Source organism: Mesoplodon densirostris, chromosome 4 (assembly GCF_025265405.1).
Source record: "Mesoplodon densirostris isolate mMesDen1 chromosome 4, mMesDen1 primary haplotype, whole genome shotgun sequence".
Classification (NCBI taxonomy): Eukaryota; Metazoa; Chordata; class Mammalia; order Artiodactyla; family Ziphiidae; genus Mesoplodon; species Mesoplodon densirostris.
Window position 1 is genome coordinate 177530493 of NC_082664.1, and position 22889 is coordinate 177553381.

Genomic DNA, 22889 nt, shown 5'->3' on the forward strand with positions numbered 1-22889 from the left:
TGGGGTGAATGGTACGGTATGTGAATTATGAGAATTCATAATTGAGAATTATGTCTCAATAAAGCTGTTATTTAAAAAAAATAAAAATAAAAAGGAATTCCCTGGCAGTCAAGTGGTTAGAACTCCACGCTTCCACTGCAGGGAGCACGGGTTCGATCCCTGGTCAGGGAACTAGGTTCCTGCAAGTCGCACGGACAGTTAAAAAAAAAAAAAGTCTGATGCAGCCTGGTCCCAAGTCACCATGCAGCACGCTGTACTGTCCCGTTAGGCGGAGCCTGATGGGCACGACAGCCTCTCGGGGCTCAGTGCGTGGTGGGGCAGAGCTCTGGGTGCGTCAGCTCCACTCGACCCCGGCAGCTCCCCCTGGACGTCTGACACCGTTTGTTCAAAGGCCCTTTAGAAGGGGCTTTCTCGCTGGTTGGAGCTGGAGACACACAAGTCTCAGTGGGAGAGGAGAAATGGAAAGGACCAGAGTGGGGCAGCTGGACTCAGCTCACCAAGAGTCACCTGCTGCCCAGTGCCCGATTCTGAGAAAGCCTTTCACCAGCACACATTACAGGCCACCGGGCACTGACAGCATATCCCCAAAGTGTCAGCTAACCAAGCTCAGGATGGCATTTAGGAAGGTTCAGGTCATCCCCTTCCCCTCCCTCAGGACAGTAAGTCTAGAAGTACTCCAATGCCTGATCTCCTCCAGAGAGGACATGTGAAAGGTCGGCCCCTGTCCCATCATGGTCACACCACCAAGGACACCCTTCAGAGTTAAACGTGTCCACAGAGCAGGTTCTAATTGGGCTATGGAACAAATATTAACTGGATTTGCCATAAGATAGGAAAACACCGCCTAGCCCTAGGTATAATTTGAGATAAAAATAAATAAAAACAGAAAAGGTGGGTTGGTACTCCTACTTACTATTGAAAAAGATAAATGCACAACACAAAAGTACCTGCCTCTAAATTTAAGGACAAAAAAATAAATTGGATCCACTTGGACAATGTCTTTTTCTTGAATACGAAAATGCTTCAGAAAAAAAAATCACAATATACATAAATTTGCTGCAAAAACATTAAGCACAGTTTTATATCCTGAACATTATAATAAACTTAATAAATGTGACAATCACACTGTATGGTAATATCATGACTATAGTTATAGCATGTGACATTATATAGAAGCAGTTCCGACATGGTCCAGTCCTTCGGATGTAGAAAATAAATACATCACACACGTTTTTTCCCTACAAACTCACTCATTTACTATAAATTTTATTTCTGGTTACATGAGCAATCAAATCAAGGAGAAAGATAAACAATCATTTAATGCTGAGTATAATAATAATTTTTAAGTCACAGTATTTAATATTTAGTTACCTCGCCTGATGCTTCATCGACTAAAGATATCTGGGTAGGAGTTTCAATTTCAATGGATATCTATTAAAATAAAAGAAGAGGTCATGTATACATTGCATTATACATTTTCATGGTTTTTCATGGCTTTATATGTCTTTGCCATCTCAAACACAGAAAGGGAACGAAGAGATGTTACAGACTCTCTGTGGAACAATTTCTGATTTCACTATAATAATGGTTTAATAGCCCCAAGGCATGATAAAGCTAATAACAGTACCTTTCCTGAAGCTGATGTGGCCATATGGATTGAATGCCTTATGAACGTGCACATCCTCAGACACAGCAATTCTACATCTGTGAATTCAATTTTCCTCCCTTCACCTCCCCATGTATTCCACGTGTTCAGGTTTTCTGCTGCAGAACACAGTCTGCCATCAGTCCATGGCGTGTTGGCCTAATTCACAGATGTGAGCTGCTATGGAAAGGTCGGAGTGTATGTGCACATTTTACTCGAAGAGCGAGCAGCGCAGAGAGGCATTCAGTAAGCAGCTGATGAATAAACATCATTTCCCACCTGTTTAGCCCACTGGTGTCATAAAATTTACAGTGACTGAGATTCAGGTGTGAAAATATCCTTGCATTTCTGGAATAAACACACTGTATTCATGATACACTGTTTTTTAATACCGTGAGATTCAGTCAGCTATGACCTCAGTGAGGATATTCACACGTGAAATGGCCTTTTTCCCCCCGTTTACTATCATTATCCATTTGGCCAGTGAGGTTGAACAGCTTATCTTTTTAGTCTCTCCTACAATAGGGATGTTTTGTTCTTTGAACATTTGGCAAAATGCACCTATAAAACCATCTGGGTGTGGGGCTTTTTTGAAGAAGAGATCTTTGAAAACTGTTTTAATGTCTTTGATGCCTACTTCTTTATTCAAGTGGTCTACTTTTCTTGCCTCAATTTGGTATTTTCCTACTTTTCTAGTATTTATCCACTGTGTCTAAATTATTGAATATACTATCATATTAATTTTCAAAACAAGGCACTGCTATTATTCATAGGTATTTTCCTTTTTGTCATTCTGTATTTTTATATGCATCTTTGTTCTTTTAATCGATCTTGGCAAGATTTCTATTTCGTTTTCTTTTCTTTTGTTTGTTTTGTTTGTTTGCTTTGGCCACGCTGTGCGGCATGTGGGATCTTAGTTCCCCAATCAGAAATCAAACCCGCATCCCCTGCATTGGAAGCACAGAGTCTTAACCGCTGGACCACCAGGAAGTCCCTAAATTTATCTCTATTTCTCTAGAAACCAGCTTTTACTTTTGTTAATCTTCTCTTTTATTTTCTGTGGTAGTTAGTCTCTATATTACTAACCTGTCCTTTCTCTCTATTATTTTCTTCTTTCACATATCCTTAGGTTTGCTTTGTTGCTCCTTTTCGTTCTTCTTGAGTCAAAGACTTATTCCATTTAGTTCCAGTCTGTTTTCTAAGAAATGCATTTAATGCTCTCAATTTCCCTTCAAGTACTAACTTAGCTGTGCTCCACACACTTTGACATGTCACACTTTCATTGTCCATCAGTCCTAAGTACTGTATGTTTTTCTTTACAATTTTCTTTTTAACCTAGAGTTGCTTGTGGTATGCATTTAGCTCCTATATGTAGGGGGTGATTTTAACTCTCCTTGTATTTCTGATTTCCAGCATCATTGTATTTATGGTAAAAGAACAGATCACCAGGATTTCCTAAAACTTCTTTAGTGCCGTAGTACATGCTCAGTTTTGGTAAATGTTCCAAGTTTACTCAAAGATCTTTTCTCTGTTCGGTTTAAAGCTCTGTGTTTCGACTGGTTTGCAGGTATTAATTATGCCATTTAATTCTTCTGTAGATTCACTTACTTCCTGTCTCCTTCATCTTTCAGCTTCTGAGAGAGGTCTGGTAAGCTCTCCAGCTACCACTGTTGAGTTGCCCCTTTCTCCCTTAGATTATGAGGTGGCCTTGAACTACATCCACTCAGCTGAGCTGGAATTATCCTACAAGCCCCTTCCACGTACACTTCCAGGATAGCAGTGGCCACAAGAAACACCTGTGTGAGATTTGGAAGGCAGAAGTGAACCAGCAGCCATTTTTCAATGCTCTGAAAGGCACCAGAAATTATAACAGCTCGGGTACGTTGCTGATCTGTTGGCTTACCTCACTGACTCGGGCAGTATGGCGGCAGCTCCGTCTTCCGCTGGGTATCCTCCCAAGCTTCTTGGAGGCCTGGGCCACGTGTGTGGAACTCAGTGACCAAGGAGTGGGAGGTGGACATGGGTCCCCGTTTGTCCCTGTGGACTCCAGCCTATCTCTGCTCTTCTCTCCTTCTTTTTCAGCTTTCCTTCCTGACTGCTGGCCAGATGGACCCACAGTAACTTCAGGCCTAATACCAAGGCCAAGGTTACAGCCTTGCTGTTGTGTCCCTCTGCAGAGGGGGGATGGATCCCACCCCAACTGACAGATCAGAGGCTAAGACTGAAGATGCCACATATGAACCAAGAGAGTGTGAAAACACTGCGGTATGTTCACTGTGGGACTTTCTGGGGAGAGCAGGGTAGAAACCAGGCTGGGAGGAAGTGGTTTGTGTGACCTGAGAAAATGGGAGCAGGTGGCCCTGGTTTTTATCGTGGTTACGGGGTGGGCCTGGGCTTGCATGTTTGAAATCCATGTAGGCACCAAGGAAGGGGCAGGGTTTTATTTTATCAGTTTGCCCAGATGTGGGGCAAGTGGAGGTGGGAGTTGAAAGCTGCCAGCAATCAGACATCAAACACTCTTTTTTTTTTTTTTTTTTTTTTTTTTTTGGTGGTACACGGGCCTCTCACTGTTGTGGCCTCTCCCGTTGCGGAGCACAGGCTCCGGACGCACAGGCTCAGCGGCCATGGCTCACGGGCCCAGCCGCTCCGCGGCATGTGGGATCCTCCCGGACCGGGGCACGAACCCGTGTCCCCTGCATCGGCAGGCGGACTCTCAACCACTGTGCCACCAGGGAAGCCCAGACATCAAACACTCTTGGTGATGCTTGTTCAGACTCCTCTGCCAGCACCCCCAATTACTGACAGTTTAATCCATATCACAAGCCCTAATGCTATCTTCTCCTCATGGTTCTTTATCTGATCAAGCACTGGGTGATCAGGTACTACTGTATCCAGGTTGAGGCTATTTTGTCAATTGCATTTATGTTCATATCTTCTTGATACTATTAAAAGGTTGTTCCTTTTAATAGTAAATAACACCTTCTTTGAAACTTAACGATATTTTTTTTGCCTTCAATCTCTGTATGATATAAAAGTTGCCACTTTGGCATGTTTAGCTTCTAATTGTTCATTGTATTTTTTCCTTTTTATTTTTTCCCCTTCAACCTGCATTTTTCCTTTAGAGTAATTTATGTCTCTTGTAGACCAAGACTGGTGGATCATTTTTTTTTTTTAGCCTAAACCAAGAATTTGTCTTTTGATCCAGGGTTGAAGTAAATCCATTCATATTTATAGCAATTACTATTATAATAGAACTTGTGCCACCATCTTCGCATTTTCAACGTGCCATGCTTTTTTCTCCCCTTTACCTTCTGTTGGATAGATCCATTTTATTCTGCCAGATTCAAAATTATCCATTCTATTTTTTTTTTTTTTTTTTTGCGGTACGCGGGCCTCTCACTGTCGTGGCCTCTTCTGTTGCGGAGCACAGGCTCCGGACGTGCAGGCTCAGCGGCCATGGCTCACGGGCCCAGCCGCTCCGCGGCATGTGGGATCTTCCCAGACCAGGGCACGAACCCATGTCCCCTGCATCGACAGGCGGACTCTCAACCACTGCGCCACCAGCGAAGCCCCTCCATTCTATTTTTATTCTGATTGTTATCCCTTTCTTATTATAACCCATAAATTTTGTTTATTTTTCCTAATCTATCCCATGATCTATTTATTTATTTTTTTTTTTTTGCTGTACGCGGGCCTCTCACCGCTGTGGCCTCTCCCATTGCGGAGCACAGGCTCCGGACACACAGGCTCCGCGGCCATGGCTCGCGGGCCCAGCCGCTCCGCGGCATGTGGGATCCTCCAGGATCGGGGCACGAACCCGTGTCCCCTGCATCGGCAGGCGGACTCTCGACCACTGCGCCACCATGGAAGCCCTTAATCTATCCCATGATCTAAATAAAAGGATTTATCAATTATGTTAATCAATGTTTTATACTTTAAAGTAATAAAATATAACTCAGCAAGAGAGTCTGTGAGATTAGACAAAGCTAAGAATCTAAGTCAACATGTTGAGGGACAAGAAAGAAAAATCAGCAGTGATAAAATGTCAACCTCTTCCAAACTGATGAATTACAAAGGCTAAACAGCAACACTGTAATTACTGTGGGTAAATATAGCATGGAGGAAGCGAGCTTTGAATAATGCCGATGCTTTGTTCAATACACCTCAAAAGATATTTCCCACTTGAAAAGAAGAATTAGTGTCATTCAAAAAATAAAACTTACAATTCGTTTCTCCCAAAATCTGTACCTCGGGCTCGTTAACAACAGCTCTTTAGTAACAGGCGAACAGTATAAGTAAACCTTCAAGCTGAAAACAAGAGACCGAAAAAAAAAAAGAAGCTGTTTTAGTACAATCAAGAATGAGACATCTGGATGACTAGGAAATATGTTTCAATATATGTCAGTTGCCTCGAATAATTCAGAAACTGAGCTGGCAGGCCAATACTCCAGGGACCACCTCAGTCCCATCGAGACTATAAAGGGACGGGCGAGAAGCAGAGGACAGAAAATACTGTGTCCTCTGGCCTCCCCAAAGGCTGGTCCTCACCATTCTCATCTTAAAGACACATGTTTTAGACAATCAGGTATGTCTGGAGAGATGCCACCAAATGGTAAACTACCTCTGCAGAAAGGGAAGTGGGACAGGAGACGTCTGCCTTCTACTTCATATAAATCTATTCTGTTTACGTTTAGTGGGCAGAAATCAACTTCACGACAAACTTTAAAAATTCAACACTCCAGTTCAGAGGTTAGGAATACAGTCTGCAGCGGATCATACTCTCCAGAGATGCCCACACTGACGTATACACCCTAACCACACACTGTCTTCTTACAAAGTGGTCATGGAAATTCCCCCACTGACAGGAGGCATCTGTGTTAACCTCCCCTTGAACCCGGACAGAGCTTTGTAACTGCCTTAGCCAACAGAATGTGATGGACATAATACAGCAGGCCTTTCGAGGTTAGATCTTCGAGGCAGTATGGCTGCCGCTGGCCCTCTCTTGGGACATACACTTTTCTTTTTAGTTTCCATTTAAGAAGTCCTGCTATTCTGAAACCACTATGTTGAAGAGCTATTTTTTAGAGACAGAGATGTCCAAAGTGCCCCAACTGTTTGAGTCTCCCGAGCCCAGATGTCAGACATTAAATGAATGAGCCTTCAGGTAATGTCAGCCCCCATACGACACCCAGTCAGGCAGAAACCAGCCATCCCCACTGTACCCTGTCAGAACTCCTGACCCATAGAAACAGACAGAGAGAATACATGATTAGTGTTGTTTTAAGTCACTGAGTTTGGGGGTAGTTTGTTACGCAGCAATAGATAACTAATACATAGGCTCTAAAATCAGACAGACCTGGTGGGAATCCTGGTCCTGCCACCTACTGGCTGCGTGACCTTGGGCAACTAATTTAACCCCTCTGGTTCCTCAGTTTCCTCATCTGTAAAATAGAAATAATAATAGTATCTATTCAAAAGATTATCAAGAGGCTCTAAGGAGAATGTCAGCTCCAAGAAGAGAGGGATTTTTGCCTGTTTTTCTCACTACTGTATCTTCAACATCTAGTATGAATATATATATATTTTTTTTTCGGTACATGGGCCTCTCACTGTTGTGGCCTCTCCTGTTGTGGAGCACAGGCTCCGGACGCACAGGCTCAGTGGTCATGGCTCACGGGCCTAGCCGCTCCGCGGCATGTGGGATCTTCCCGGACCGGGGCACGAACCCATGTCCCCTGCATAGGCAGGCCGACTCTCAACCACTGCGCCACCAGGGAAGCCCATGAATATATATTTTTAATAAATATTAGCTACCATTATCACAAACACAGACTACTGATATCACTTAGCAAAGAAGCCTGCTAAGTCAAAGATCAAATAGTCAAAAAGTCAATAGGGTCCTTTCTATATACAGTTGACCCTTGAACAACATGGATTTCAACTGTGAGGGTCCACTTACGCACAGGGTTTTTTTTCACTAAATAAGTACCATAGTACTACACCATCTGCAGTTAGTTGAACCCACAGATGCGGAACCAGGATAGGGAGGGCCAACTATAAAGTTATATGTGGATTTTTGACCTCATAGAAGGTCGGTGCCCCTAACCACTGCATTGTTCAAGGGTCAACTGCATATATCTTGAGAATTTGGAATCTGACTTAGGCAATGACTGCAGGAAAAGAATGCAATGACTCAGCTTTAAGAAAGGATCCAACAACATTATATGACTCTTTTATAATGGAACAATCATTTACGCACACGCACAGACACACTCTTACAGAAATAAAAATGAACAGACTATTACTGCACCCAATAGCATGGATGAATCATTCAAATATAATGTTAAGTAAAAGAAAACAAGTAGAAGAGTCTATTCAGTATGATTCTATTTAAATAAAGTTCAAAAACAACCAAAGCTAAACGATGATGACAAAAGTCAGAAGAGAGGTTACCTGTGGGTGGGGAAGACTGACTGGGGGAGGAACAGGGTTCTGTCCCAGGATATTGATGCTGTTCTATTTCTTGGAGTGGGCAGACGCTACACATGTGTTCACTTGTAAAAGTTCATCAGACTATTCCCATATGATGTAAGTACTTTTCTATGTAGATGTTACAGCTCAATTAAAATTTTTACTTAAAAAAATAGAACACACAAATAAATAGCAAAGGAAATTACCTGGGGACTTCCCTGGTGGTCCAGTGGCTAAGGCTCCATGCTCCCAATGCAGGGGACCCAGGTTCAATCCTTGGTCAGGGAACTAGATCCCACATGCCACAACTAAGAGTTTGTATGCTGCAACTAAAGTTCCCACATGCTGCAACTAAAGGTCCGCATGCCACAATGAAGATCCCACATGCCACAACTAAGCCACAGCTCAGCCAAATAAATAAATAAATAATTTTAAAAAAGAAAAGAGAAGAAATTACCTGCACTCCAACCTTCTTTTCAAGGTAGGGGCTCTTAATCCTTTCATGTGATCTGAAAACAAAAGAACCAGAAATCATAAATACATTATTTTTTTCAGAGGATTCCTTGGCCCAAGGAAACTGAGTTGTCTGTTCTTTTTAGGCTTCCTTTTAAGAGAAAATAAATGAGAGGTTCACTGTTATAGGAGCATTGATTTGTATGAGCTACTGGCTCTTGCTTCTGCAGATGAAGAATCCACTGAAAATAGGACAAGAACCACTAAAAGTTGACCATCTCTGAGCCAACAGAAGCCATTTAAAAGGAGAATGATCCTCTGCATCTTAGGACAGAGACTAAATCACTCAGAGTAGCCACAGAAGAATGCATGACCTCATTCAGAACTGCTTCCATCACTTTCCTTTACTCTCTTCTATCATGTCAATCCAACCACCCTTCAGACCATGCTCTCTGTGACCCCTTCAATTCCAGTCACTAAAGTTAGTCCATCTGGAAATTCAAGTTTGCTTCCATGGAATCCTTGAGAAAACCATTCAGGCTTAGGCCAGAATAAGAAGAGTTTCATTACCTTCTCAGCCTACTGTGACTGCTGGGTTGAAAGGTGGGTTATTGTTACCCACAGAGGCTTGCTCCACAGCTTGCCAAATTAACAAACACAGAAAGGTGACTTTTAAAGAAAGGTAACATTTAAACCAAATGGTACATTAAATATATAGTGCATTATAATATTACATTCTGAATCTTTAGCATGCAAAAGCCCAGATAACAAGAACCAAACATTTTGAAATTGCTTAGTTAAATCAAACCAATTCTAATTATCCTAATTCCAAACAGAAACCCGAAAGAAAGCTGGAGTAACTATACTCAGACAAAACAGACTTTAAAACAAAGACTCTAATAAGAGACATTATCATATTACATATGATAGTGTAATATTTACAAATGTTATATCCTCTTGTTGGGTCCATCCAACAAGAGGATATAACATTTGTAAACATTTATGCACCCAACAGAGGAACATCTAAATACATAAAGCAAATATTAACAGACTTAAAAGGAGAAATAGACAGCAATACAATAAGAGCAGGGGACTTTAATACCACACTTATGTCAATGGGTGGATCATTCAGTCAGAAAATCAGTAACAAAATATTGGACCTAAACAACACATAAGATCAGATGAACTTCACAAATATATAAAGAATGCTTCATGCAAAAGCAAGAGAACACACATTCTTCTCAAGTGCACATGGAACATTTTCCAGGATAGACCATATATTAGGCCACAAAATGAGTCTCAATAAATTTAAGATGATTAAAATCATATCAAACATCTTTTCCAACTACAATGGCATGAAACTAGAAATTAATTACAAGAAGAAAACTAGAAATTGATTACAAGAAAATAAGTGGAGAGTAAACAACATGCTACTGAACAAACAATGGGTCAAAGAATAAATCAAAAGAGAAATTTTAAAATACCTTGAGATGATTGAGAATGGAAATAAAACATACCAAAATTTGTGGGTTGCAGCAAAAGCAGTTCTAAGGGGGAAGGTCAAGTGATAAACGCCTACCTCAAGAAACAAGAAAAATCTCAAATAACCAACCTAACTTTACAACTCAAGAAACTAGAAAAAGAAGAACAAACAAAGCCCAAAATTAGCAGAAGGAAGGAAATAACCAAGATTAGAACAAAAATAAATAAATAACAGACTAAAAAGACAACAGAGAAGATCAGTGAAACTAAGAGCTGGTTCTTTGAAAAAGTAAACAAAATTGACAAGCCTTTGCTAGACTCAGCAACAAAGGAGAAGGGGAGGGAGGGAGGGAGGGAGAGAGAGAGAGAGAGAGAGAGAGAGAGAGAGAGAGAGAGAGAGAGAGGGAGGGAGGGAGGGAGGGAGAGATAGGACTCAAATAAATAAAATCAGAAATGAAAGAGGAGCTATTACAACTCTTAAAATGGAAAAGAAAGGGTAAGAGACTACTATGAACAATTATACACCAACAAAGTGGACAACCTAGAAGAAACAGATAAATTCTTAGAAACATACAACCTACCAAGACTGAATCATGATGAAACAGAAAATCTGAATAGACTGATAACTAGTAAGGATACTAAATATCTCTACTAATATCAGTAACTTTAAAAATCCAACAAACAAAAGTCCCAGACCAGATGGCTTTGCTAGTGAATTCTATAAACATTCCAAGAACTCAATTTATGAGGCTAGCATTACCCCAATACCAAAGCCAGACAAGGACACCACACAAATTACAGGCCAATATCCCTGATGAACATAGATGAAAAAAGTCCTCAACAAAATATTAGCAAACAGAATTCAACAAAACATTAAAAGGATCATACACCATGATGAAGTGGGATTTATTCCAGGGATGCAAACTTGGTTCAACATCCACAAATCAGTCAATGTTATAATCACATTAACAAAATGAAGGATAAAAAAAACATATAATCATCTCAACAGATGCACAAAAAGCACTGGACAAAACTTGACATCCATTTATGATAAAAACTCTCAATAAATCAGGTATAGAGGGAACAAACCTCAATATAATAAAGGCCATATGTGACAAGCTCTCAGCAAACATCATAATCAGTGGTGAAAAGCTGAAAGCTATTTCTCTAAGATAAAAAATAAGACAAGAATGCCCATTCTTGCTCTTTTATTCAGCATAATATTATAAATCCCAGCCAGAGGAATTAGGCAAGAAAAAGAAATAAAAGGCATGCAAAGTTGAAAGGAAGAAGTAAAACTGGCACTATTTACAGACAACATGATACATGTATAGAAAACCCTAAAGACTCCATCAAAAAACTGTTAGAGGAATACTGGTCAAGATGGCAGTGTGGGAAGACACAGAGTTAGCATCTCCCCACAACTAGGGCACCTGAAGGCCGCGGGTGGGGGACTCTGATGCCCAAGGAGACGGGAGGAACCCCAAAGTGAACCGGTAGGATGTAGGGGGACTGAGAGGGGAGAAGAAGTGGATGCCAGACAGGATTGGTGCCCCTGAGGCCAGGGAGATCAGGAGAGGCAGGAGGGAGGGGCCCTCTGGGAAGAGCAGGAGAGGAACAGAGGGCAATCGTCTGGTCCACTCAGGCCAGGGAGCCTGCTGACCTCCCAAACCAGTACCTACCCCCCCAAAGCCTGATCCAGGCCACGTGGATCCTGGAGGCATAGGAGGGAGGCTGGGGAGATCAGGAGAGGCAGGTGGGAGGGGTCATCTAGGAGGAGCAGGAGAGGAGTGGAGGGCAATTGCCCTGCCCACTAGAGCCAAGGAAGCCTGCTGGGCTCCCAGGTGAGGTCCCCTGCCCTCTGAGACCAGGGGTGGAGGGCACGCCTGGGCCCCTTCTGTTCCTTGAGCCTAAGCCCCACCCCCCACAGCCCCCAGGGCCTTTTCCAGCCCTGTGGGTCCTGAGCATAGGCCCCGAGCACCACCCAAACCTCGCCCTTGCTTAGGCCCCACCCTCCACAGCCAAGGCCTTTCCCCACCACCGTTTTTTCTTTTCCCTCCTTCTCTTTTTTACTATTGTGGTACTGATGTACCTTCCAGTTGTTGATTCATCTATATTTTTATTTTTATATTCTTTCTAATATATCTGTTAGTTTCCTAGTCTAATTTTATTTTTTACTTTGTTATTGTTCTCTTTTCTTTTTTTTTTTTGCCGCCTCATGCAGCTTGCGGGATCTTGGATCACAAGCCCGAGGTCGGACCAAAGCTCCTGCAGTGGGAGCTTCAAGTCTGAACCAATGGACTAACGGAGAACCTCAGACCCCAGGGAATATTCATTGGAGTGAGGGCTCATGGGTTTCCTCATCTCAGCACCAAGACCTAGCTCTACCCAACAGCCTACAGACTCCAGTGTTGAAAGCCGCAGGCCAAACAACGAGTAAGACAAGAACACAACCCCACTCATAAAAAAAAAAAAAAAAGAGAGACGGCACACAAATATGTCACAGATGAAGGAGCAACGTAAAAACCTACAAGACCAAAAAAATGAAGAGGAAATAGGCAACCTACCTGAACAAGAATTCAGAGTAATGACAGTAAAGATGATCCAGAATCTCAGAAATAGAATGGAGGCATGGATCGAGAAAACACAGGAAATGTTTAACAAAGACCTAGAAGAACTAAAGAACAAACAAACAGAGATGAACAACACAATAACTGAAATGAAAAATATACTAGAAGGAATCAATAACAGAATAACGGAGGCAGAAGAATGAATAAGTGAGCTGGAAGACAAAATGGTGGAAATAACTACTGAGGAATAGAATAAAGAAAAAAGAATGAAAAGAATTGAAGCCAATCTAACAGACCTCTGGGACAACACTAAATGTACCAACATTCAAATTATAAGGGTCCCAGAAGAAGAAGAGAAAAAGAAAAGGTCTGAGAAAATATTTGAACAGATTATAGTTGAAAACTTCCCTAACAGGGAAAGGAAATAGTCACCCAAGTCCAGAAAGCACAGGGAGTCCCATACAGGATAAACCCTAGGAGAAACACACCAAGACACATATTAATCAAACTAACAAAAATTAAATTCAAAGAAAAAATATTAAAAGCAGCAATGGAAAAACAAAAAATAACATACAAAGGAATCCCCATGAGGTTATCAGCTGATTTTTCAGCAGAAACTCTGCAGCCAGAAGGCAGTGGCAGGATATACTTAAAGTGATGAAAGAGAAAAACCTACAACCAAGATTACTCTATCCAGCAAGGATCTCATTCAGATTTGATGGAGAAGTGAAAAGGTTTTCAGAAAAGCAAAAGCTAAGAAAATTCAGCACCACCAAACCAGCTTTACAATAAATGCTAAAGAAACTTCTCTAAGCAGGAAACACAAAAGAAGAAAAAACCCACAAAAACAAATCCAAAACAATTAAGAAAATGGTAATAGGAACATACATATTGATAATAACATTGAATGTAAATGGATTAAATGCCCCAACCAAAAGACACAGACTGGCTGAATGGATACAAAAACAAGACCCATATATATGCTGTCTACAAGAGACCCACCTCAGACCTAGGGACACATACTGACCGAAAGTGAAGGGATGGAAAAAGATATTGCATGCAAATGGAAATCAAAAGAAAGCTAGAGTAGCAATACTCGTATCAGATAAAATAGACTTTAAAATAAAGACTTTTACAAGAGATAAGGAGGGACACTATATAATGATCAAAGGATCAATCCAAGAAGAAGACATAACAATTATAAATGTATATGCACACAACACAGGAGCACCTCAATACATAAGGCAAATGCTAACAACCATGAAAGGAGAAATAGACAGTAAAACATTAACAGTAGGGGACTTTAACACCCCACTTACACCAATGGACAGATCATCCAAACAGAAAATAAGTAAGAAAACAGAAGCTTTAAATAACACAATATATCAGATAGATCTAATTGATATTTATAGAACATTCCACCCAAAAGTGGCAGAATACACTTTCTTCTCAAGTGCACATGGAACATTCTCCAGGATGGATCACATCTTGGGTGACAAATCAAGCCTCGGAAAATTTAAAATTGAAATAGTTCAAGCATCTTTTCTGACCACAATGCTATGAGATTGGAAATCAATTACAGGAAAAAAAACTGTAAAAAATACAAATACATGGAGGCTAAACAGTGCACTACTAAATAACCAAGACATCACAGAAGAAATCAAAGAAGAAATTTAAAAATACATAGAAACAAATGACAACGGAAACACAACAACCCAAAACCTATGGGACTCAGCAAAAGCAGTTCTAAGAGGGAAGTTTATAGCAATTCAATCTCACCTCAAGAAACAAGAAAAATCTCAAATAAATAATCTAACCCTACACTTAAAACAACTAGAGGAAGAAGAACAAGGAAAACCCAAAGTCAGTAGAAGGAAAGAAATCATAAAGATCAGAGCAGAAATAATGAAATAGAAACGAAGAAAACAATAGCAAAGATCAATAAAACTAAAAGCTGGTTTTTTGAGAAGATAAAAAATATTGATAAACCCTTAGCCAGACTCATCAAGGAAAAAAAGGCAGAGGACGCAAATCAATAAAATTAGAAACGAAAAAGGAGAAATCACACTGACACTGCAGAAATACAAAGGATTATAAGAGACTACTACAACAACTATATGTCAATAAAATGGACAACCACGAAGAAATGGACAAATTCTTGAAAAGGTACAATTTTCCAAGGCTGAAAATGGAAGAATTAGAAAATATATACAGACCTATCACAAGTAATGAAATTGAAACTGTAATTAAAAATCTTCTAACAAACTAAAGCCCAGGACCAGATGGCTTCACAGGCGAATTCTATCAAACATTTAGAGAAGAGCTAACACCTATCCTTCTTAAACTCTTCCAAAAAACTGCAGAGGGAGGGACACTCCCAAACTCATTCTACGAGGCCACCATCACCTTGACACCAAAACCAGAAGAAGATATCACAAAAAAAGAAAAGTATAGACCAATATCCCTGATGAACATAGATGCAAACATCCTGAACAAAATACTAGGAAACAGAATCCAACAGCACATTAAGAGGATCATACACCATGATCAAGTGGGATTTATCCCAGGGATACAAGGATTCTTCGATGTACACAAATCAATCAATGTGATACACCACATTAACAAATTAAGGAATAAAAACCATATGATCATTTCAATAGATGCAGAAAAAGCTTTTGACAAAATTCAACACCAATGTATGATAAAAACTCTCCAGAAGGGCTTCCCTGGTGGCGCAGTGGTTGAGAGTCCGCCTGCCGATGCAGGGGATACGGGTTCGTGCCCCGGTCCAGGAAGATCCCACATGCCACGGAGCGGCTGGGCCCGTGAGCCATGGCCACTGAGGCTGCGCATCCGGAGCCTGTGGTCTGCAACGGGAGAGGCCACAGCAGTGAGAGGCCCGCGTACCACACACACAAAAAAAACTCTCCAGAAAATGGGCACAGAGGGAACCTATCTCAACATAATAAAGTTCACATATGACAAACCCACAGCAAACATCATACTCGATGGTGAAAAACTGAAAGCATTTCCACTAAGATCAGGAACAAGACAAGGATGTCCACTCTTATTCAACATACTTTTGGAAGTCCTAGCCACAGCAATCAGAGAAGAAAAAGAAATAAAAGGAATGCAAATTGGAAAAGAAGTAAAACTGTCACTGTTTGCCAATGACATGATACTATACATAGAAAATCCTCAAGATGCCACCAGAAAACTACTAGAACTAATCAATGAATTTGGTAAGGTTGCAGGATACAAAATTAATGCACAGAAATCTCTTGCATTCCTATACATCAACAATGAAAAATCAGAAAGAGAGGGGCCTCCCTGGTGGCGCAGTGGTTAAGAGTCCGCCTGCCGATGCAGGGGATACGGGTTCGTGCCCCGGTCTGGGAGGATCCCATATGCCGCAGAGCGGCTGGGCCCGTGAGCCATGGCCGCTGGGCCTGCGCATCCGGAGCCTGTGCTCCGCAACGGGGGAGGCCACAACAGTGAGAGGCCCACATACCGCAAAAACAGAAAAAAAAAAATCAGAAAGAGAAATTAAGGAAACACTCCCATTTACCATTGCAACAACAAAAAAATAAAATACTTAGGAATAAACCTGCCTAAGGAGGTGAAAGATTTGTACTCAGAAAACTATAAAACACTGATGAAAGAAATCAAAGATGACATAAAACAGATGGAGAGGGCTTCCCTGGTGGCACAGTGGTTGAGAGTCCGCCTGCCGATGCAGGGGACACGGGTTCGTGCCCCAGTCTGGAAAGGTCCCACATGCTGCAGAGCGGCTGGGCACGTGAGCCATGGCCGCTGAGCCTGCGCGTCTGGAGCCTGGGCCACAGCAGTGAGAGGCCCGTGTACCGAAAAAAAAAAAAAAAAAAAAAAAACCAGATGGAGAAAGATACCATGTTCTTGGATTGGAAGAATCAATACTGTGAAAATGACTATACTACCCAAAGCAATCTACAGATTCAATGCAATCCCCATCAAACTATCAATGGCATTCTTCACAGAATTATTAAAAAGTTTACAGTTCATATGGAAACACAAAAGACACCAAATAGCCAAAGCAATCTTGAGAAAGAAAAATGGAGTTGGAGGAATCAGGCTTCCTGACTTCAAACTATACTACAAAGCTACAGTAATCAAGACAGTTTTGTACTGGCACAAAAACAGAAATATAGATCAATGGTACAGGATAGAATGCCCAGAGATAAACCCACACACATATGGTCACCTAATTTACGCCAAAGGAGGCAAGAACATACAATGGAGAAAAGACAGCCTCTTCAATAAGTGGTGCTGGGAAAACTGGACAGCTACATGTAAAAGAATGAAATTAGAACACTACCTAACACCATAGACAAAAATAAATTCCAAAAAGACCTAAATGTAAGACCAGACACTATAAAACTCTTAGAGGAAGCCATAGAAAAAACACTCTTTGACATAAACCACAGCAAGATCTTTTTTGACCCACCTCTTAGAGTAATGGAAATAAAAACAAAAATAAACAAATAGGACTTAATTAAACTTAAAAGCTTTTGCACAGCAAAGAAAACCATACACAAGACATAAAGACAACCCTCAGAATAGGAGAAAATATTTGCAAATGAAAACAACAGACAAAGGATTAATCTCCAAAATATACATACAGCTCACGGAGCTCAATATCAAAAAAACAAATAATCCAGTTAAAAAATGGGCAGAAGACCTAAGTAGACATTTCAGCAAAGAAGACATACAGATGGCCAAGAGGCACATGAAAAGATGCTCAACATCAGTAATTATCAGAGAAATGCAAATCAAAACTACAGTGAGGTATCCCCTCATGCGGGTCAGAATGGCCATTATCAAAAAATCTAGAAACAATAAATGCTGGAAGGGGTGTGGTGAAAAGGGAACCCTCCCGCACTGTTAGTGGGTATGTAAATTGATACAACCACTATGGAAAACAGTATGGAGGTTCCTTAAAAAAGTAAAAATAGAACTACCATACGACCCAGCAATCCCACTACTGGGTATATACCCTGAGAAAACCATAATTCAAAAACAGTCATGTACCACACTGCAGCACTATTTACAATAGCCAGGACATGGAACCAACCTAAATGCCCATTGACAGATGAATGGATAAAGAAGATGTGGCACAATATGGAATATTGCTCAGCCATAAAAAGGGATAACACTGAGTTATTTGTGGTGAGGTGGATGGACCTAAGTCTGCCATACAGAGTGAAGTAAGTGAGAAAGAGAAAGACAAATACCACATGCTAACACATATATATGGAATCTAAAAAAACGGTACTGATGAACCTAGTGGCAAGGCAGCAATAAAGATGGAGACATAGAGAATGAACTTGAGGACATGGGGGGGGAGGGTGAAGCTGGGGCAAAGTGAGAGTAGCATCAACATATATATACTACCAAATTGGGAGATTGGGATTGACATATATACACTAATATGTATAAAATGGATAACTAATAAGAACCTGCTGTGTAAAAAAATAAAATTTGAAAGTTCAAAAAAATATATATATATACACTACTGAATGTAAAACAGTTAGCTATTGGGAAGCAGGAGCATAGCACAGGGAGATGAGCTCGGTGCTTTGTGACCACCTAGAGGGGTGGGATAGGGAGGGTGGGAGGGAGACTCAAGAGGGAGGGGATATGGGGACATGTGTATGCATATGGCTGATTCGCTTTGTTGTGCAACAGAAACTAACACAATATTGTGAAGCAATTATACTCCAATAAAGATATATTAAAAACAAAAAACTGTTAGAATAAAGGAATTCAGTAAAGTTGCAGGATATCAACATACAGAAGTCTGTTGCATTTCTACAGACAAATAACCATCAGAAAGAGAAATTAAGAAAACAATCCCATTCACAGCTACATCAAAAAGAATAAAATACGTAGGAATAAATTTAACCAAGGAAGTAAAGACCGGTATATTGAAAACTACAAGCATTAATAAAAGAAACTGATGACACAAATAAATGTAAAGCTATTCCATGCTCATAGATTGAAAGGATCAATATTGTTAAATTGTGCATACTACCCAAAGCAATCAACAGGTTCAGTGCAACCCATATCAAAATTCCAATGGCATTTTTCATAGAAACAGAACAAATAATCATAAAATTTGTATAGAACTACAAAAGAACCCCAAATAGCCAAAGCAATCTTGAAAAAAAACAAAACTGGAGACATGCTCCCTGGTTACAAAATGTATTGTTTCAAATGTATAGTAATTAAAACAGTATGGTGCTGGCATAAAAACACATAAATCAACAGAACAGAATAGCAAACCCAGAAATAAAGCCACACATATAGTGTCAATTACTGAGAATTTATGATAAAGAAACCAAGAATATATGATGGGGAAAGGACAGTCTCTTCAATAAATGGTGGTAGGAAAACTGGACAGCCACATGCAAAAGAATGAAACCTAACCATTATCTTATACCATACACAAAAATTAACTCAAAATAGATTAAAGGGGCCTCCCTGGTGGTGCAGTGGTTGAGAGTCCGCCTGCCGATGCAGGGGACGCGGGTTCGTGCCCCGGTCTGGGAGGATCCCACATGCCGCGGAGTGGCTGGGCCCGTGAGCCATGGCCGCTGAGCCTGCGCGTCCGGAGCCTGCGCGTCCGGAGCCTGTGCTCCGCAGCGGGGGAGGCCACAACAGTGAGAGGCCCGCATAACACTAAATAAATAAATAAATAATAGATTAAAGACTTGAATCTAAGATCTGAAACCACAAAATTTCTAGAAGAAAACATAGGCAGTAAGCTCCTTGATATATAGGTCTTGGTGGTGATCTTTTGAATCTGACACCAAAAGCAAAACTAAGCAAATGACATCAAATTAAAACGTTTTTGCACAGCAAAGGAAAGCATCAACGAAATGAAAAAACCTACTGAATAGGAGAAAACATTTGCAAATCATGTATCTGATAAGGGACTAATATCCAAAATATATAAAGAACTCATACAACTCAACAGCAAAAAAACAATCTGATTTTTTAAATGGGAAGATCTGAATAGACATTTTTCCCAAGACATACAGATGGCCAACGGGCACATGAAAAGATGTTCCACATCATTAATCATCAGGAAAATGCAAATCAAACCCACAATGAGATACCACCTCACACCCATTAGACTGGCTATTATCAAAAAGAAAAATAACAAATGTTGAAAAGGATGTGGAGAAATGGGAACCCTTGTGCACTGTTGGTGGGAATGTAAATTGGTGCAGCCACTATGGAAAGCAGAATGGAGGTTCCTCAAAAAATTAAAAACAGAACTATCATATGATCCAGCAATTCCACGTCTGGGTATTTAACTAAAGAAAACAAAAACACTAACTCAAAAAGATATTTGCACCCCTAGGTTCACTGAAGCACTATTTACAATAGCCAAGACATGGAAACAACCTAAGTGCCCATCAATGAATGAATGCGTAAAGAAGATGTGGTATATATGCACAATGAAATATTATTCAGCCATGAAAACTGATGTCTCACCACGAATTAACAATCTTCATTATAAGTTTTCTAAAAACTGATAATAAGTTTAAAAGTTTAAAGCTAATTATACAAAATTATTTTCTCTATATAACTTTTTTCCAGCTCTTTTAAGATTAATACATAAACGCTGCTGGAAAGTTAATTTTACTTTAAAAAAAAAACTATAACCAAGTAGATTATTTTGAAAGTCTTTTCCTCCTCAAATCATTTACCAAAAATGACTTTCATTTGCATTTTGATTCATTTAGGTAAACACTGCCTGTTACCACCCTTGATGAAGGCAAACGGCAAAGGCAGTCCAGCTGGGTTGATGGGGAGACAATGTTACACAGCCTAACAATAACCCACAAGAAAAAAATCTAATTATCCTAATTACCACCAACACACGTGCCCTCAAATTTACATGTGACAATCCTTAACTCTTGAAAACAAGGCCGTCACTGCACCTCAAGTGGGTGACGTTGACCAAACACGTGCTGCCACAGGACAGTCCACCTGCCCCCTCACAGTGTGCATCTCCTCAGGTCACTCCTCGTCCATGCTTTTCAGGCCAATGAGTGCATCCCAGGGCAGGACTCTCCCTTATCAGGGTTTCCAGAGAGTCTGAGTCACGGCAAACACAAGGCTGACTCAGGACTCTGCTCCAGGCTTCCAAACTACCTCAGTGCCCAGCACCCCGTCCCATCAAGACGACCCAGCCCACCACCCCAGTCAAGGGACTCTGGGGAGTTTACTTTGTGATGCTAGGACTGCACCCAGCATCTCCCTTCCAGGGCCTTTTTCCTTTTCCTTGACCAGAATAAATCATCTTAAGTGGTCTCCGGAAGGGGTCCTCCCCCACGCTGGGCCACTATCTCGGGCCACGGGTCCCCTCGTGTCCTCCAGGCCGCATTGGTGCTTAGTCAAGTCTGCCCTGAGCACAGCGCTGGGTTCCAGATGGGCCATAAAGAGGCATCAAGCGGGTCCATGGCCCACCTCAACTTTTATCAAACTGTGATGTTAACACGTTCATGTGCATTTTTTTTAACAAGAGTCCATAGACCTTGTTAGATGTTCTATATTAGTCAGCTCAGGCTGGGTGGCTTAAACACAATGTATTGCTAACAGTTCTGGAAGCTAAAGTCCAAGATCAAGGTGCCAAGGTTGGTTTCTGGTGAGGCCTCTCCTCCTGCCTTATAAATAGCCACCTTCTTGCTGTGTGCTCACATGGCCTTTCCTCACTGTGTATATGGAGGGAGAGAGATCCCTCTTCCTTTTCTTTGAAGGCCGCCAATCCTATCAAATTAGGACCCCACCCCTATGACCTCATTTAACCTTAATCACCTCCTAAAAGCCCCTTCTCCAAATACAGTCACACTGGGGGTTAGGGATTCAATATATGAATTGGGGGGACACAATTCAGTCCATGGCACATCCAAAGAAGTCTTGTTTCCCAAAAAGGTTAAAAACCCCCAGTAGGTAATGTGGCAAACCTCAGAAAGCAGAAGTTGAGTTCTTGCCCTTGATCAGTTTACATCCTCATTGGGAAAACAGACCCATGTGGGATTAGAGCACAGGAAAAGTTATTATACAATGCTGGACAAGAGAGAGTCTTGCTTAATGTACAAACTAATGATGCTGCCTTCACAACTACACTTCAATTTAAAAAATAAAATCAATAAATAATATAAATACAAAAATACAAAAACAAACAAACAAATTCCTCTAGATGAGCTCATTCTCCAAACTCACTACTCCAAAACATGAAGGCCAAGCCCCATATCCATCTTTAATTGTGGCCACCACATGTGAGTTCAGAAATGCTGGCGGACTCAACACAAAAGGTAAAAATATCCTCATCCAGCAGTGGCTTCTCAATGAAAAACAAGACAAAAACAAAAAGATTGTCCTCAAAAAGCAGCAGAAAGATCCTCACAGAGGCTCATGTGCTTTTTTAGCAAATCGATAGAGGAGGTCCAGATTTTCGTCATTAAAGAGAGAGAATTAGGGACTTAGAACCGGAAAGCAGAGCCATTTCCCAAAAGCAGAAATTTCAATGATTTACACCAGGTTAAAGTGAGTGATTCCACCCACAAGACAACAGCTGATCTTCACACCAGCTGTGTGATGAAGGGCATGTTTTGATATCTGTAATTTACTTTAAAATCACACCGTGTGATATATAAGTGAATATGTATCTGAGTCACTCCTCAAAAGAGGGGTTGGGGGCATCCTACTTAAGCTACTCTGGGAGTCCACACTCCAAGAGGCAGCTTCTAGAACGCTTCAGTTAAGCTTCATCTCTGGTCAATGCCCAAGGCTGTGCTAATTAATTAGCACGATGAATATTAAACCTGTTTTCATAGGTAAAGTTAGTGACGTGTCAGTCAGCATACCAGATGTTAAAAATGGACAGTGGTTGTGAAGTTAGTGGTACTCCAGCTCTGGAGACTGGCTAAAATGTTTTAGAGACGCTCCAGTCTTGCCTGGAGCATCTAGCCTCGGGGACCATATCATTAGGGGGTGATGCTCTAAGCTTAAGTCCTAACCGCCTCCAGCTGTGAAATCTTGGTATTCTGGTTGCCTGACCTGGCCGTCTGTAAAGTAAACCGCATCCTGCCTCTAGACCAAAATGAACCTTTCATAGGGGAAAAGAACATCTATAAGGAGGCGGAGCTTATAGACGGGATGTTTAAGTTTAATTTGAGTGCGTGCATGCTTGCTAATCAGTGTCTGCGGGTATGGCA

General features: G+C 41.0%; 1 protein-coding gene across 2 annotated transcripts in view; it reads right to left on the reverse strand.

Annotated features, from left to right (window-relative positions):
• Positions 1 to 22889, reverse strand: part of DCLRE1C (DNA cross-link repair 1C) — a 51610-nt gene that overhangs the window by 28141 nt on the left and 580 nt on the right. The window contains exons 2-5 of one of the 2 annotated variants that reach the window (XM_060097767.1): positions 8574 to 8625; positions 7002 to 7086; positions 5869 to 5953; positions 1372 to 1431 (exon numbers count right to left, since the gene is read on the reverse strand). In XM_060097767.1, coding sequence (XP_059953750.1) covers positions 1372 to 1388 — 17 coding nt within the window. In that variant the 5' untranslated portion in view covers positions 1389 to 1431; positions 5869 to 5953; positions 7002 to 7086; positions 8574 to 8625. The remainder of the gene's footprint in view (positions 1 to 1371; positions 1432 to 5868; positions 5954 to 7001; positions 7087 to 8573; positions 8626 to 22889) is intronic. The other variant, XM_060097765.1, reaches the window with a different exon arrangement.